General features: G+C 33.3%; 2 protein-coding genes and 1 non-coding gene across 3 annotated transcripts; all 3 read right to left on the bottom strand.

The window, feature by feature from the left end:
• Positions 1-429: 429 nt before the first annotated feature.
• On the bottom strand, positions 430-563 carry LOC127854322 (U4 spliceosomal RNA). The gene has a single exon (XR_008037031.1). It is a non-coding gene; the product is annotated as a U4 spliceosomal RNA (small nuclear RNA).
• Positions 564-3,535: 2,972 nt separating this feature from the next.
• LOC127854203 (low affinity immunoglobulin epsilon Fc receptor-like) lies at positions 3,536-5,835 on the bottom strand. The gene is made up of 3 exons (XM_052389240.1): positions 5,686-5,835; positions 3,944-4,114; positions 3,536-3,633 (listed from the first exon to the last, which is right to left on the bottom strand). Exons 1-3 carry the CDS (start codon positions 5,825-5,827, stop codon positions 3,593-3,595), a joined length of 354 nt encoding a protein of 117 aa, XP_052245200.1. The 5' UTR covers positions 5,828-5,835; the 3' UTR covers positions 3,536-3,592.
• A 1-nt stretch (position 5,836) lies between these two features.
• On the bottom strand, positions 5,837-15,343 carry LOC127852703 (uncharacterized; the record flags this gene model as incomplete). Its single annotated transcript, XM_052386653.1, has 9 exons — positions 15,201-15,343; positions 14,940-15,077; positions 13,490-13,609; positions 12,476-12,551; positions 9,859-9,969; positions 8,697-8,975; positions 7,712-7,870; positions 6,529-6,579; positions 5,837-5,955 (listed from the first exon to the last, which is right to left on the bottom strand). Coding segments are annotated over exons 2-9 (1,035 nt in total), but the record flags the coding sequence as incomplete, so codon positions are not given.
• Positions 15,344-15,715: the final 372 nt, after the last annotated feature.

Raw genomic sequence — 15,715 nt, 5'->3', positions numbered from 1 at the left:
AATCAATTGAATAATACAAAATGTGCACGATTAGTTATCATAAAGTAGTCACATGTGTCGCTTCTTATCCATTTTTTGCTGTTTTTTTTTGCTGTTCACGATTTAGAATGCAATTGTCGGTATGTGTTGTTCACGAGAGCAAGCTCAAAATACGTATACATAAGAATTGCAATTAATTATAGATGTGTAAGGAAATATTAATTCGAAACATAGGCTACAGTCAATCGAAAAAAAAATCGGTATTCCCATCTATTTTAAAATGTAGTAACAAATGAGTTAATGGGTACATGAATGTATGTCGTATGTTACCAAAATGACAGTAACGTGTTAATTGTTATCACATGAAACGCGAAACTCAATTTATGATCATAACTGAACTGTTACTGTCTGCATAGTTTAATGTTAACTTAAGCAATTATGGAATTGCTGTCCTCGTGAGGACGTCCATAAATTGGACGTGCCACCAATATATCCGGTCGTCGGCTCGGAATATTGTTTTGAATTAGCAATAACCACGCCTGTCGTTAACCCTCTTGACTATGGTACCGACACTGCGCAACGCTAACAATATGGACTGTTTAACAGTTAATATATGCATTCGGTACTTCTTTGATATTGCAATAACCTTTAAAGCATTTAAATTCAACTATTCATGTTTAACGGTTAACATAGAAAACATTCGCAATTACATATTTAATCACAAAGTATAATTACAATACATTTTTCTACCAATACAGTACGGCCCTTGAATAAAGGGGACTTCATTTAATCAAAGTTGGGAACAGTTTGAAGATTAACCAAAAATCAAGATCTTCTAAAATGTATCTCTTATTCTTGTTGATGATCTTTACATCCGAAAGTTTTTAATACAAATTGTAAATCAAATTGAACAATTAGAATAAATCCTTGGAAATTGCTTCGTAGACTGACAAAACTAGTTTTGAAATATTTGTTGCACAACAATACATAGTTGCATTTTTTTAAAGAATCATTCATATAGGATTTTGCAGGAGTTGTCCTATCATACTATGTTTTATTAAACGAGTTCAGAGATTGTGTGGGTAAGCGAGATCCTTTGGCAAGCTTACTTACAAATTTCCTGGACGAGTTAAATAAAATATGGTATGATATGAGAACGAGTGTTATATATTTTTTATCAAATGCTTTTGAATGTGCAAATTAAATAAATATTTACGCAAACATATTGATAAATCCCGAATGTTGTTTTCATTTCGTGACGTCATTTGAACTTGCAACGTCATTTAATAAAAAACACGCGATTGGTTAATCGAACGAAAACTAAGCCAACGAAAACGCTTATATTACACATTTGTAAGATACACATATTCGTAATGGTTATATTACATGGGAAACATGGTATGACATGTGATAAAATTATACTAAATTATAATACATATTGTGTTGTCAGTCCGTTATGGCGGTATGTAACACAAACGGTGGTTTATCAAAGCAATATCATATCAATCAGTAAAGGCCCGTACAACATTACCGCAATACGTTGTGATTGTGCATGTGTGAGTCATGTTATCTATTTACTGTTTGCCAATCGATTCCTTACCATACATACAGGATCACTTGATTTTAAAGCTATTCTCCTGCAGTTGCAGAGGTTTACTTCGTACATGTGCTTAATTTCAACTTAACCGGGTTTCACTAATTATACCGAAATATGGATATGCTATGATTTAATTGTTCCCGAAGTATGTTACGTGATTGAACAGCCTAATTACGCACACGCGTTTGAGCTAAAATCCACACGCGGGAATGGCTATAACATTGTTTAATTGTTATAGTTCGGTTCGACTGGAATTCAAATTCAACGTTTAATATGACCTTTTGATATTTTGTTTCAAAAATATCTTATACAAATCGTCCGGATAGACAATTGCTTGTATTTATCTTAACATATATTAAAACATTGGTCAGATCATTTAATGATTTTCTCGCATAGGTTATCGTCATTCCCAAATAACGTGATTGCGACTGACGCATCGTTCATATAAGATAATTTTTCCTTACTATTAGCAGCGCGAAATCTATAACGTTTTTTAGAGAATCCTTAATCGTTTTTACAATGTGATGAATGCTGGGTATAGTAACGTCTTTTTACGCATGGAAAGTATTCGGGTTTTGTTTTATGGCGAGTTTACTATCATTAAACATATTTTGTATTAAAATATCCGTCTTCTATAAATTGCAGTTGGAGTCTATCACTTACCTACGTTTAAGGTCGTTAATGTATTTTATTTCGTTTTCAAATTCAAACTATAGATTATTTATCCTATTGGTATTGGATATTTTAATGGGAAGGTTCTGCATTTGATTATGTGACTGCGATAGCGCAGATCTAAATTTAAGAATACATGTATATTCAAATTAAAATAATAACAGGGAACAAAGACGGTTAAACCCAAACGTTATTGCAAAACAAATATGATGAATCATTGTAGTTGCAATATAGCATGTCAATATATACTTTTTTCATTTGATATATATCTTATATAATTGTGCTTTAGCTTCTTCGTTATATTAAAATATGAATTTCCAGTTGCGTCTACATGTTTAATCATACTCAGTATTACATTATTTATTTCGTTGCTTAACTGTATTTTTGAATTGAAGCTTCCAGCGTGCATCATGTGTATAACTACTAATTTACGAAGCATGATATCGTGTGTTTGTATCAGATATCACTCAAATATATTAACCACAGGCGTATTCTCCATTGTTTAACAGTTTAACATTATTTTCACATTACAATTGTCAAGCTTGTTCGCATTTATGTTATCACCTTTGAGATCATTTTCCGAAATTTGAACTAAATTAAAAATACAGGTTACACACAACACACATTAGAATCGTGGAATGCATTTTTGCATTGCAATAGTTAACCTGATCTCCATTTTTTTTAAATACATTGTAAGTGTCACGTGAGGTATTATAAAGCGTGTAAAGATAAACATATGTATCACATGTTTCCTATAACCATTATATATGTCCCTTTTTCATCAGGGGCCGTCATGCAGATTAACGAACAAGAAAAGTTCTAAAATACCGTGTTTTTTTACAATTATGAGTTTATATTGATTAAAATATCACGACTGGTATATTAGATTACTTGAAAAAGTAAATATTTTCAGTATATTTGGTAATACAATTTTGCATTGTGAAATCGAAAGCACATCGCGAAAATATGTGACATAACGATATACACTACAAATAACGTAAGTAGATTGATCATTTCATATAGAAAATCTATACAATTCATTTCGCATGCACAATTTGCATTCATGGGTTTACCAAGTGACGATAATGACAAATCTACTTGCGTTACTTATAGTTAATTGGTAGTTACCTGGTTTACATACCCATACAATTGTATTACCGAACATACTGAAAATATGAAAACTTAACAACTTTTTCAAGTAATGTAATATACCAGCCGTGATATTTTAATCAGTTCCATCTGATAATTGTAAAAATACGGTAGTTTGGATAACATCAGTAAGACTCATCTGATTGCATTGATTTAAATTTCAAACATAAACATTTGCAAACAGTTGCACTTTTTCTACCCGACAATTGTGGCCCCTGGTATCTTGGAAACCATAGCTGAAAGATAGCAATATTAATATGATTAAACGTCTGTTATGATATCTTCATGATACTATTTATGATATGAACTTGAGCAAATTATATTCTGTACAAGCTACCTTTTAAGCATGCAGTTTTTTTAGCTTTAAATTACCAAAACTAACGTTGTAATGGAATCAAGCGTTCTTGTTGAAACGAATTGTACACCGTTTTTTGTATATAATGACCATTTAAATACACATTACAATTGATATATTGTACATTGAACTACGATGATGCGAGAGCAAAATGTGAACACAAAACTATTTGAGCACTGGAGATGCTTTACCGTATTCACATAACCACGAGTATTGCCCATTGTTGTCCCAACCACAATCACATTCTATGTCGTCCCATGTTCCATTCCTATAGGGAAGCAGGACCACACAGTGATTTACGTTATGGCCGGCAAAGGTGTCCTCGTGGCCGACCAACCAGTTTGTGTACGTTAAAGGGTCACCTTCAATAGATAAAAGGGGCGTACAATGAAAGTCCATCATTTGAGAAATCCTGATAAAACATACGTATAACGTGCAATGTCTGATGTGTATCAGTTTACGTCGTTTACGTATACCTCGCTCTAGGCGACAAATGTTTTCAATATTAAATATTTGATACACCTTCCATAGTATTTGTTGTAATTGGCACTTTTGTGATATCCCACGTTTGTTTTATAATTGGCAATATATCATATTTATTGCAGAATAATAAATACAGGTATTTCAGAATAGAGGAAATATATGTTCTGCAATGTTGGATGGGATCTTACGTTATATGTATAGGTCGCTGACATAATTGTCCGGAAATGTAAAGTTGTTTAAACCGCTAGTTACACAAACTCTCTATTTAAGCCACATATATATATATATATTTTATAGTATTGTTAATTTAGAGTATATGTGGCTGGAAGCGCGGTCTTGACTATTCCGGCGATGACGTCGTTTTCGAGAAAATCGACTTTAAGTTCTGACTACCGTATAACAAATAAATATGACAGTATGTATTCACAACACACGTTGTATCATGAGCAGTTAATCGTTTTTTTGTGTCAAGATGGAAGCTATACAACATGTTTTATTTCTGATTACACAGCTATTTCCAGAAAATGGGCATACATGTTTAATATTATGAATATGTTACCATGTTTTATATCTGTCCAGAAATTATTTGGTTGATTTTGCTATTATTGTTCGTCTTAATTTATTTAGAATGGTAATTACTATGAAATCAACGTTTTCGTTTCTATGGCAACCACGAGTATTTAATGATGTATAATACTGCAATAAATTATGTACTTTGTAGTCAAATATGTCCATCGACAATGGAATTAGTAACAACACAAACTAATCAATCAGCATAACATCTTATGATACTCATTGTATTGAACCGCCATTTCATACAAAACAACGCTATTCAGCGAGTGTGGCATGATTCACAAAATATACATAACTTTGTCATTTTTAGGATTTATATTCTCACATTTCTTTTTTTCTAATAATTAATATGTAGAACGTCCATATTATATGCTTAACGAGAACAGTCTAAATCGTGTTCCTAGCCATATATCATCAATTATACCCGAATGTCATATATAAGGCTGAAGTAATCCCTTACAAAATATTATTTTCATGACATATCATGATATTGTGTTATGCAAAGAAGAACGAACGATTTTGATATTTTCAAGTAATCAAGTAAGCTTTATGGCCATTAGGTTTGTTCGGTCTTCTTCTTTGTATTGTGTTATTGCGTGATGTAGCATTGTCATGATTGTGTTATGAAATAACCCTACACGACGCGATTACTATTTTGTAACAAAGTGTAGACATTTTACCAAATGTTGATCTAAGGTTATCAGCAGTTAATATATTGTCCCGTGTTCAACATCGTGTACATGTTAACAACTACGATTTGTCAAATTAACATTCTTCAACTAATTAATTATTTATTTAATTGAACAATATTCGTATTAAAATAACAGCTACACAAACATATTTCTTAAATAAAAGCCTTAATACAATCAATACTGACCATTTTTCCACTCAAATGCTCCCTTTTCGTGGCAATCATTTAGTCCGATCCACACTGCCTTGTTCGGGTTATGGCGCATCATGAAGTCCTGTATAAACGCCTGCTCATCGGCATTGTTGATACTGGCAAGATCCCCGGACATCCCACAAAAACCCATGTATGAGTGAGACCGTCGTCCAAGCACATAGCAACTGTTTCCATGTTGAGCCATGATACCTCCACTTAACTTTGCATCGTTCATAAGTTGCAGGGAACACATATGCAAGTCACCTGTGTATAAGAACGTGTTTTATCCGTCTCTTATAAAACTTTAGTTTGAAGATTTTTTGTGTGGCATAAGTGAATATAGTATTCTTGAAAGATGACAATGCGTCTAGGAAAAGCTAACAAAGTAATGTATGCAGCTTGACATTTGCCTTCTTCTTTAAAATGTTTTTTTGCATGCAAAGACTGCAGTGGTATTGCTATCTAGTAAAATGTAGTTCATTGTAGGTTATTATTTGAATGGTAATTTTCTTAAAGAAGTTAGGGCGCTTACCACATTTTGACAGAAAAATGATACGACCGATAAACGAATATTTGCCATTCAAACGATGTATCTGTACTGATATTTTAGGCAAAACTGCTATCGGTAACTTGCAATTAGGTTAACACTATCAGTGTAGCATTATATCTAAGGAAACCATGGAAATAATTATTGCATTACAATTAAGAAAACAACAAACGTGCCTGCGTGGAACATAAGTATGAAACGTTGGTACATCTCGCAACTTCAAAAAAGCTGGTATGACTTAGCGGTTTATAAAGAAATGTATGTGGCAAAGGTCTCAAACATTATCCTACCATCTTCATTTGTCGCCATATTTGTTCCTATTTCATTCCCCGTCACGGCATCTACAAAATACATTAAGGCGACATTTAACTATCGACTGATTAGTTGTATTTAAATATCGGTGTCTTGTTTGAAATACGTTAAGCACATTGTTAACAGCTGTATATAAAATAGCAACTATATTGGGTTACACAGTGAATTAGCGAATATTAACTGACGAAACATGTAGAAGCTTCCGCTATTACACACACACACAAAATTGCCCATCCTCATTTTTCGTTTATTTACATTCCTATTTTATATCCTATAACGTTCGTATAGGTATGTTGTTGTTCTTTATAAAAACAAGACAATAATAAGGGTTAGCATAATATTCAGATCTGAAATAGTGTACTGTACTTGTTACTGCCAATTATTCGTTCAACCCAAATGGGAGGTTACATTTCACGGTTCTTATATCGGTATGTATAACGCAATAACATCAGTATATTCAAAGTATGTTAGTACATTTTATACGTACTTCGGTTTTCCGTAGTACTAACACAAGGTGTAATTTCGTTGATCGTTTGGTATTTGTTGTCCTAACTGTTCGTGTATTGAACAGTCTAATAGTTGATCAATTTGATACGTTTGAATTATTCGATAAACATATTTTACTTACACCAACTATACAAAAATCAGTATTAAAGGTTTCAAAAATACGAAGATACATTATAATTGTGTTACTGTTAAACCATACTACTTAACAATCCACGCGTGAGGTGCATAGCTTTTATTTTAAACCATGGTATATTTTACAGCCCAATTATTGCAAAGCAATAACCTGTAATTTCATTTTCATTTTTCGTATGTTCAAACCAGTGCTATCGTTGTATTCATAAAGGAATATGTTTACTGTAAACAAATTACTAATTTGCAAATAGGGAAAGCGTTGATTACCATTCAACTATTTATAAAACAAATATCAGTCTTTCTTAAAATGTCTACATGTATGCGGTAATAAATAAAACACACCCAAGTATCATACACTGTCTGTGATTATGTACATACACTCCTTAACAACGCGTGTATTGTCTACGCCACAATATTGCATCGCAAGTCAAGACCAGATAGTATATAATCGGAACCAAACAGATTCTTTGCATGAAGTTTGAGGGTGTTTTTTGCGGAGAACGGTGTGCGCTAGGTTCTTACCAAACTCGCAAATGTAATGGTTTTTTTCGCAACACACGCGTTTGAACCACGTCCCGTTGCCTTCATGGTGTAAAGGAGTGCGAAGTACTACACAGTTCGATATATTATGCTGGTCGTGATACTGGTTTGGTTCCCAGTTGGTGTAGTTCACAGATTGACCTTAACAGGAGAAAAGCAGAAACACGGCATTATTCATGTAATGGCTATACGCGTACTTTACACAAGTTTTGCATGTAAATCCTCTGACCAACGATAGCATGACCGCCTTGCAGAAATACTACGTATATGTTATGTTATCATTTGAGTATTAAGTAGGGAAGACGTTGTCAGTATTTTGGTTTTTGGGAAATTTAATTACACCGTAAACTACTTTCGAAAAAAAAGTATTTACATCTTTTTTGTATTAACTGAATACTGATAAGTACGAATAATGCTAAACAGCACAATGGTTTTCAATATTTGATGTTCTGTCTTTAATTGGAAACGTAACCTCTCAAATGTCTATATTTGATGAGAAAGACCTTTTGCTGGCCGTATACCACATGGTCGATCAAAAAGTATAGCGTATTCCAGCGAACATGTGTTCCGACTTGGAATCGAACATAAGTCGTCTGGTACACAGAAAAGAAAACCCCTCTATGTGCAATCAATCAACATGACACGTTTATAACACATATAGTTAGTTACTGATTATCTACAAAATGATTAAAAAATATGACAAAATCTCTCAAAACACATGTTTGTAAGGTTGAAACCGATGAGTTGTTATTGGTTTGGAAAGATAAGGAACACTTATATTGCAGTTGAACAAATTAAGTTTTGATCGGTTGCACTGAATAAGCATCTAATTGTATATGATTCTTTCTGATTCGCCCTAATGTGATTGTATTTATTGAAATTTTAGAATGCATTGAATTTAAATACGTAATAAATAAAATTATTTTTATCAGATGATGTCACAGCTGCATGATATGCCTAAACATACCCGACACCCATTTGAACTGCTCCTCGGTGTCTCTGTCGTGAAGTCCAATCCAAACGGACTTACTCTCGAAACTGGACAAAAACCTGTAGATCAGAGTCTGCTTCTCCGCGGTATCGATGGTCGCCAGGTGGCCGCCCCGTCGTTTGCAGTCAGCCTCGGAATTCGTCCAAGAATGGTATGTCGGGATAATCTTAAAACACTTGTCTTCCACGGTGAAAAGGACACCGATATCGGTAACTGAACTGAAGTCGAAGTGCTTCAGCGGACAGCCGTATTGCGCTAAAATGTTTGCGTACATTTATAGTTGGGAAACATGTAACTAAGATAAAACATTATGTTCATTAATGTAAAACCTGCCCAAGACATATAAACTGGCAAACGCGGCTAGATGCAATATACATGCATGAGTGCCTTTTTGTCACTACTACTACTACTACCACTACTACTACTACTACTACTACTACTACTACTATTACTACTACTACTACTACTACTACTACTACTACTACTACTACTACTACTACTACTACTACTACTACTACTACTACTACTACTACTACTACTACTACTTCTACTACTACTACTACTACTACTACTACTACTACTACTACTACTACAACAACTATAACGAAAACTACTATTAATACTAGTGCTTCTACTGCTTCTACTGCTTCTACTACTGCTACTACTACTACTTCTATTACTACTACTTCTACTACTACTACTACTACTACTACTACTACTACTACTACTACTACTACTACTACTACTACTACTACTACTACTACTACTACTTCTACTACTACTACTACTACTACTTCTTTTTCTACTTCATTTTCTACTACTACTACTACCATAATATGAACTAAACTTAACAAATGGTGTGTAAGTCGTCTTCCGATATTCAACGAGCAGTTCAGCTATATAGATCATTTATTCAGAAAACATATGAGATTCCGTAGTCTGCATTACCGGATAGTGCCTAAGCACCCCTACTTGCACTAACCTACTAGAGTCACGAACATTGGAAGTGTCAGGTAATTATAGCAGAGATTTTCGCAATGTATGTACTAACATATTTTCAATTAACTTAGTCACCTAGTTATAACCGGACATCTCCAGACACTTTCATATAAGAAACTGAATGTGTATATGACCCTACCGCCTGGTGTTCCTGCAGTATGGGCCATGGGCGTCGTGGTCATAGTGACATATGATGACATCCTCTGATTGACAGCAGATGTCGGTGTGGTGGTTTTTGTCCAACCTTCCGCTATATATATATATTAAGTACATAACAAGCTATATTTATATATTGTCAATTTTCAAAATCTGGTATATTATATTGAATTCGTCTTTACTTTACATATATAATTCACATATTAAAACAAATGCAGTGGTACATGTCTTATGTGTGTTATAGTTGAGAATTTTGCAATTTTAAGTTGAATTAGCCTTGATTTTGAAATGCGGTTGAGTAGACTTGATACGGTTTTTTAGTTTATATAATACACAATAACTGTATTTGTTGAATATAAAGCTCGACCGATAGGTACTGGTTATGAATCATTTTCTTATAAATGCAACACACTTACAATAATACATATATTTTATTAATTTATTTGGCTGCATGGCTTACAAGTTAACACAAATATATACACATAGATATATAAAACTTGACGTGTTTTTGTGCATACATTTTTTGTCATATAGTTATATATTCAAATAACATTCAATTATTTAAAGTAAACATTTTACTTAAACCTTTATGAAGCTAAATTGGCTTATAAACGTTCACGTATCTGTGTCCTACATCTATATTGTACAATAGTAAAATCAAAATTACAATAAGACATTATTTTTTAAATATTTAGAAATGCATCCATCTAATTAAATTAGCACACTAATATAAATATATGCATAATATTAATTGAAATTAAAACCGAATACACACACACATATATATATATATATATATATATATATATATATATATATATATAATTTGTTTATTATTGTAGTACGTCGTTTTTTTTTTTCGAAACATTTTTTATAACAGCCTAAACAATCTATGGACAAGGCGTCATATAGAAAAGGAAAATAGCAATAACTATAATAAACATTTTTTTATTAGTGAATATCACATAAAAGTCCACCGGCAGTTGTAGTTAATATGTACATGTATTGTATTATATGATCACGGTATGTACAACATACTTATGTTAAAGCTACTAACATGTTGTTAATGATTAATTGTATTTCCAGTTCAAGTAATTGTTAGTCCAATACTTACATGTACATTAATAATGATAGATTACACTGGTGTATATACTTTTAACATAATACACCTATTGATAAATGAAATACTTTAAAGGCCAAATATACTGTATAGACAGGGATTATGTTGTGTAACAGTTGAACACGGCACGCAAATCATGTGATATTCGTGTTAAGTATACTACTTTGTTTGTGCTATTAAAAAAAACACATAAGGCGTTTAGGTGTTTTTAATGAAACAGATCGAAGAGAGCAACAACGTCACACTAAGAAGTTATTTTTCACAGCAAATGTAATGGTAAATACGATACAAACTGATGTTATGTTAATATATTGCGATTATTGTTTGCATGAATTAACACCCGAGATCTTCATTAACTTAAAAATTTACCCATCTGACTCGGATGTCTTCATCAATCCATACATATATTCGTATAATATTTTACGTGTACATTATTTTAGAAAAAAAGCAATATTTTAGCTTAAGATGTGATTGACATATCAACAGTGGGTTTTTCTTATAAGTACACTGCGGTCACAATACACGTATAGCCTTTTTACGTAAAGATGCTCGATGTTACTTGTTCTCTGCATCTGATGTTGTATTACAACGAATCATTTAGCTAAAGCGATATTTAGCAGGAAACGTTTGGTGACTTTGACTGAACCCAAATCATCTGCAATCCTAATTTAAGTTTTAATATAAAGTGTAAGGGCACTTATTTCTATTACACTTGTTCGATTCATGCTTGGACATATTATTGTTATAACCAATATAATAATAAGTCACCGTATTTAGTAACGGTGGCATTTATCAGTATCACACTCATCGAGACGGTGATATTTGTCGTCTTAACGTGAAATATTAACATAACTTAATTAGTTTGAACGGGTCAAAATATTTTTTTAAATAATTAATACTTGTTTCATCCGGACAGGTACGTGAAAGCATTTTCAAGTGTGTACACAAGTTGTTTACTTATCAATCTACGAAGCGCAAACATGTTCTATCTATTGACAGTGACATTTCCATTAAGTAAAGCAATTGCGAATGTCGTCTCAAGCGAGGTATTCAGTTGCACTAAATATATAACTTCGTTATCGAGGCATTTAAGGAAAACCTCTTTTTAAATGGTTAGGTAATAGTGGCAATATGCATATCTTCCTGAATTTGAAAAACAAATGAAGTATTGATATTATAATTCTAGGTATAACGTAGCATTTATTTTTGTGAAAAGGTGTCTTAATAACTACATATACGCTTATATGTTTTACTTGTTAATTGAAAACCAGATGTTGTATGGACAGGAATCCTAGCATAGATGCACACGAACAACCGAGCATGGGTGCATGACCACCCTAATTATCTTAAAAGTATTTCATACGTTTAACTGCGTTATGTTGTATAAATAAATCTGATAGCATATGCAATATGTATTTGTTTCTTTCCGATGTTGGAAATGGAACGCTAACTCTGCGGTAGAGACAATATCTATATTTACATTTTTGCCGCATGTCATCCGGGAAGCAATAGCATCCTACAATTTGGATATTGGTGTTGTTCGCCACATATCCCATCTGAAACAACCCACGCAACATTAGTAGCATATGACTTGAACGGAACAAAACTAGAACATTTCTGATAAATTACAATAACTTAAGGGATAATTATGACTTTGTTCAAAGACCATTTTATTAATCCCTGATACGAGCATACATACTAAGTATCGACTGTAAAAAATGAAAACCGTGAACATTGTAATGTGAGCTAGAGAAAAGAAACAGATCGATCTTTGTGCCAATAGAAACAGCATTCATAATTTTGAATGAATTGTTAAAATATTTCTGAAAATGTCAACGAACAAAAAAAATTCTGTTAATGCTGTTAAAAGCCTTATTCGTGTTCATGCCCCCGGTAGGGTGGCATATAGCAGGTGAACTGTCCGTCAGTCAGTCAGTCAGTATGTCCGTCCGTCCGAAAACTTTAACATTGGCCATAACTTTTGCAATATTGAAGATAGCAACTTGGTATTTGGCATGCATGTGTATCTCATGGAACTGCACATTTTGAGTGGTCAAGGCCAAGGTCATCCTTCAAGGTCAAGGGTCAAATATATGGGGGGTAGGGGGCACATAGTGTTTCACAAGCATATTGTTTTTGGCCTGTCTGTCTATCATTCATTTATTGTGTGTGTCCCAAAACTTCAACCTTGGTTAAAGTTTGGTCATAACTTTTTGAATTCAAGGTCAAAAGTAAAAAATACAATCCAAGGGAAGTAATAAGCTTTAAAAGGGAGATAATTTTTAAACCTGCCAAATGATGTATTGAAATTTTATTTCAAAGTGGCGCAATAGGGATCATTGTGTTTCTGACAAACACATCTCTTGTTTAAAACGTATAGTTTTTTGCAATTTTACTGGTCATGAAATAACTCAACCAGTTAACATTCTACGACAGATAATGAATTGGCAAAATGTTTTTTAAAACATCATATGTGAATATATTAAAAGTGTACCCGAAGATCAAATTCTACGGTCCACCAGCCAGCTGTACCCGCGTTATCTCGATTATCTGTCCACAGGGAAATGCAATCATTCTCGTTCAAGACCCCAATCGGTTTGCCCTGGCCTGAAGCCTTTTGGGAGAAACAAATGAAGACTCCGGTAAATGTGTTAACCTAACTATAAAAATGCGCTGACCATAGTGTTGCCATAGTGGATGCTGTTTCAGTTATTGTATAACATACAGTCAAAACTTATTCCACTACTACTACTATTTATTATTATCACGAATAATAGAATAAGGAGAGGACAATGAAGGCAGAGGAGCAAGATATAAAGAATACGAAACACGTAAGAAGAATAAAAAGAAGAAAAATACGGTAGCAAACAGAAAAGAGAAAAACGAAGGGGAATAAAATATAAGAAAATTATAGTGGTAAGGTAAAATGTGTTTCCGTTATGTGTAGAGTGTATTGATTTGTGTATGCATAATGATGGTTGCTTTCAAATGCCCATGCACAACAACATATGTGATATGTGATAAACTTGTAAATGTATATCAACCCTACTGAAATGTGTCGTCAATGTTCATAGCTCAAGTCAGTAATCTAGGCTACTTCGGCCGAAGCGGTATATGTCCTGAATTTAGTACACTTGATGTTCTCAAATGAATGCTATTTGCATTTAGCTGAGAAGTACTCAGTAAAATGTGTACATCTTATAATACTTTATATACACGACACGATGGCTTTCATATGCCTTTTATTTATTAAAAATAAGTATATGAACATACATGATTGTATGATAATGTATAAACAAGTACTTGCTAACCGTTATAGGTTATATATAATTGCTGTGGACGCAGTTTCAGTGTGACTCTGATATGCCTGCTTTCATGTGCTTTTGAACTTGAACACAAAGCTTGGTTTGGTTTGTGAATCCAGGCGAAGAACTAATGTCGGTACATATCTATTTTTAACAGCGTAATCTTAGCCTTAAACATAACACATGTACGTTTACTCTACTCTATATATTAATTTGCATAAAGTTAATTGTTTAACTAAATGGTTAAATCTCAAGAACATGAGACTATTTCGCGGATAAACATATACACATGATATGTATAGCTTTTTTAGCAGATAACAATTTAACGAAGCTTTATTTAATATTTAGTCTAAGACTGGTTTGGTGTATACAGATCAAGGTCTTCCGACGAACATGTACGATGCACCGAAGCAATTTTAAAATTAATGTTTTCTAAAAATGTGTAGACACTTGAGATCACACCGTTTTCTTTCGCCTATCGGTTATGCGTCGGTGGATCAGCCATGTTGAATGTCCACATGTTGAACCGTCGAAATTACGATGGCATTAACAAGACCATATAATTTACTTAGCTTACACATTTTCTTCGGGACGTACATGTTATTACCGCTCTTCGGATTAAATAACGATATAACTTACGTCCGGGAAGACGTTGACTTTTGTTTTTAAACTGCATAAGCAGTCCCACTGTGATTCGGCAAATGTTGACGTCAAAACGGAATATACGGCCAGAACGATGACAAACAGTTTCTTGTCCATGTCGGTATATTTTAAAATCTGAAACAAATATAGTTAACATTATAATTCAGTATCATTCTCTTTACGGCTTTACTTAAAATAAACACATTAACACGAACTTATCGCAGAGCAAAGAAATGACAACAAAAATATTAAACTCACGATTTCGTTTTTTCACAAGACGGTGACTGGTTGTTTCGTGGCTTTATAACATTATTTTACTTAACCGAGAGCATTTTATTCGTAAGATTCAATTCTTATCTATCAGGTTTGGTACTAATTTATTACTTTGCGTGATGTTTAATGTGGTATAACATAAACATATGTCAAGTTTATAATTTTTCACACCGCATACACGTCTTTCCGACATGAGCGGTAACATTTCAATTAATCATTTCACTATTAGTTCTAAGTGAAGGTAACGTTTGTTTTCACACGTATGTTATACTATTGTGCACATATGGCGTTCATTTAAAAAACAAAAATCTTGTAAAAGTAGACAAATACATAGAGTGCTCATTTCCGCTTTCGTAGAACCAAGCACAAGAATTTAACGTAAACATACTAGTGGCACGTTTACTTCGTCTGGTGACATGCCCCAACCTAGCCTGATTTCATCGTTTATGGTCGCTTTTAGGGTTTTGGTAGGTTAACAAGTTTTGCTACGTTGTTACGGA

The sequence above is a fragment of the Dreissena polymorpha genome, chromosome 12 (assembly GCF_020536995.1).
Source record: "Dreissena polymorpha isolate Duluth1 chromosome 12, UMN_Dpol_1.0, whole genome shotgun sequence".
Classification (NCBI taxonomy): domain Eukaryota; kingdom Metazoa; phylum Mollusca; class Bivalvia; order Myida; family Dreissenidae; genus Dreissena; species Dreissena polymorpha.
This window is presented reverse-complemented; position numbering and strand designations above follow the sequence as displayed.

Bases quoted from the DNA above. Each gene is read 5' to 3' on its own strand.
- LOC127854203 (XM_052389240.1), bottom strand. From the start codon at position 5,827: ATGTCCGGGGATCTTGCCAGTATCAACAATGCCGATGAGCAGGCGTTT. The intron at 4,115-5,685 runs GTCAGTATTGAT...TATCTATTGAAG, and splicing joins AGCATTTGAGTGGAAAAATG to GTGACCCTTTAACGTACACA. The intron at 3,634-3,943 runs GTAAAGCATCTC...GCTATCTTTCAG, and splicing joins CTCGTGGTTATGTGAATACG to CTATGGTTTCCAAGATACCA.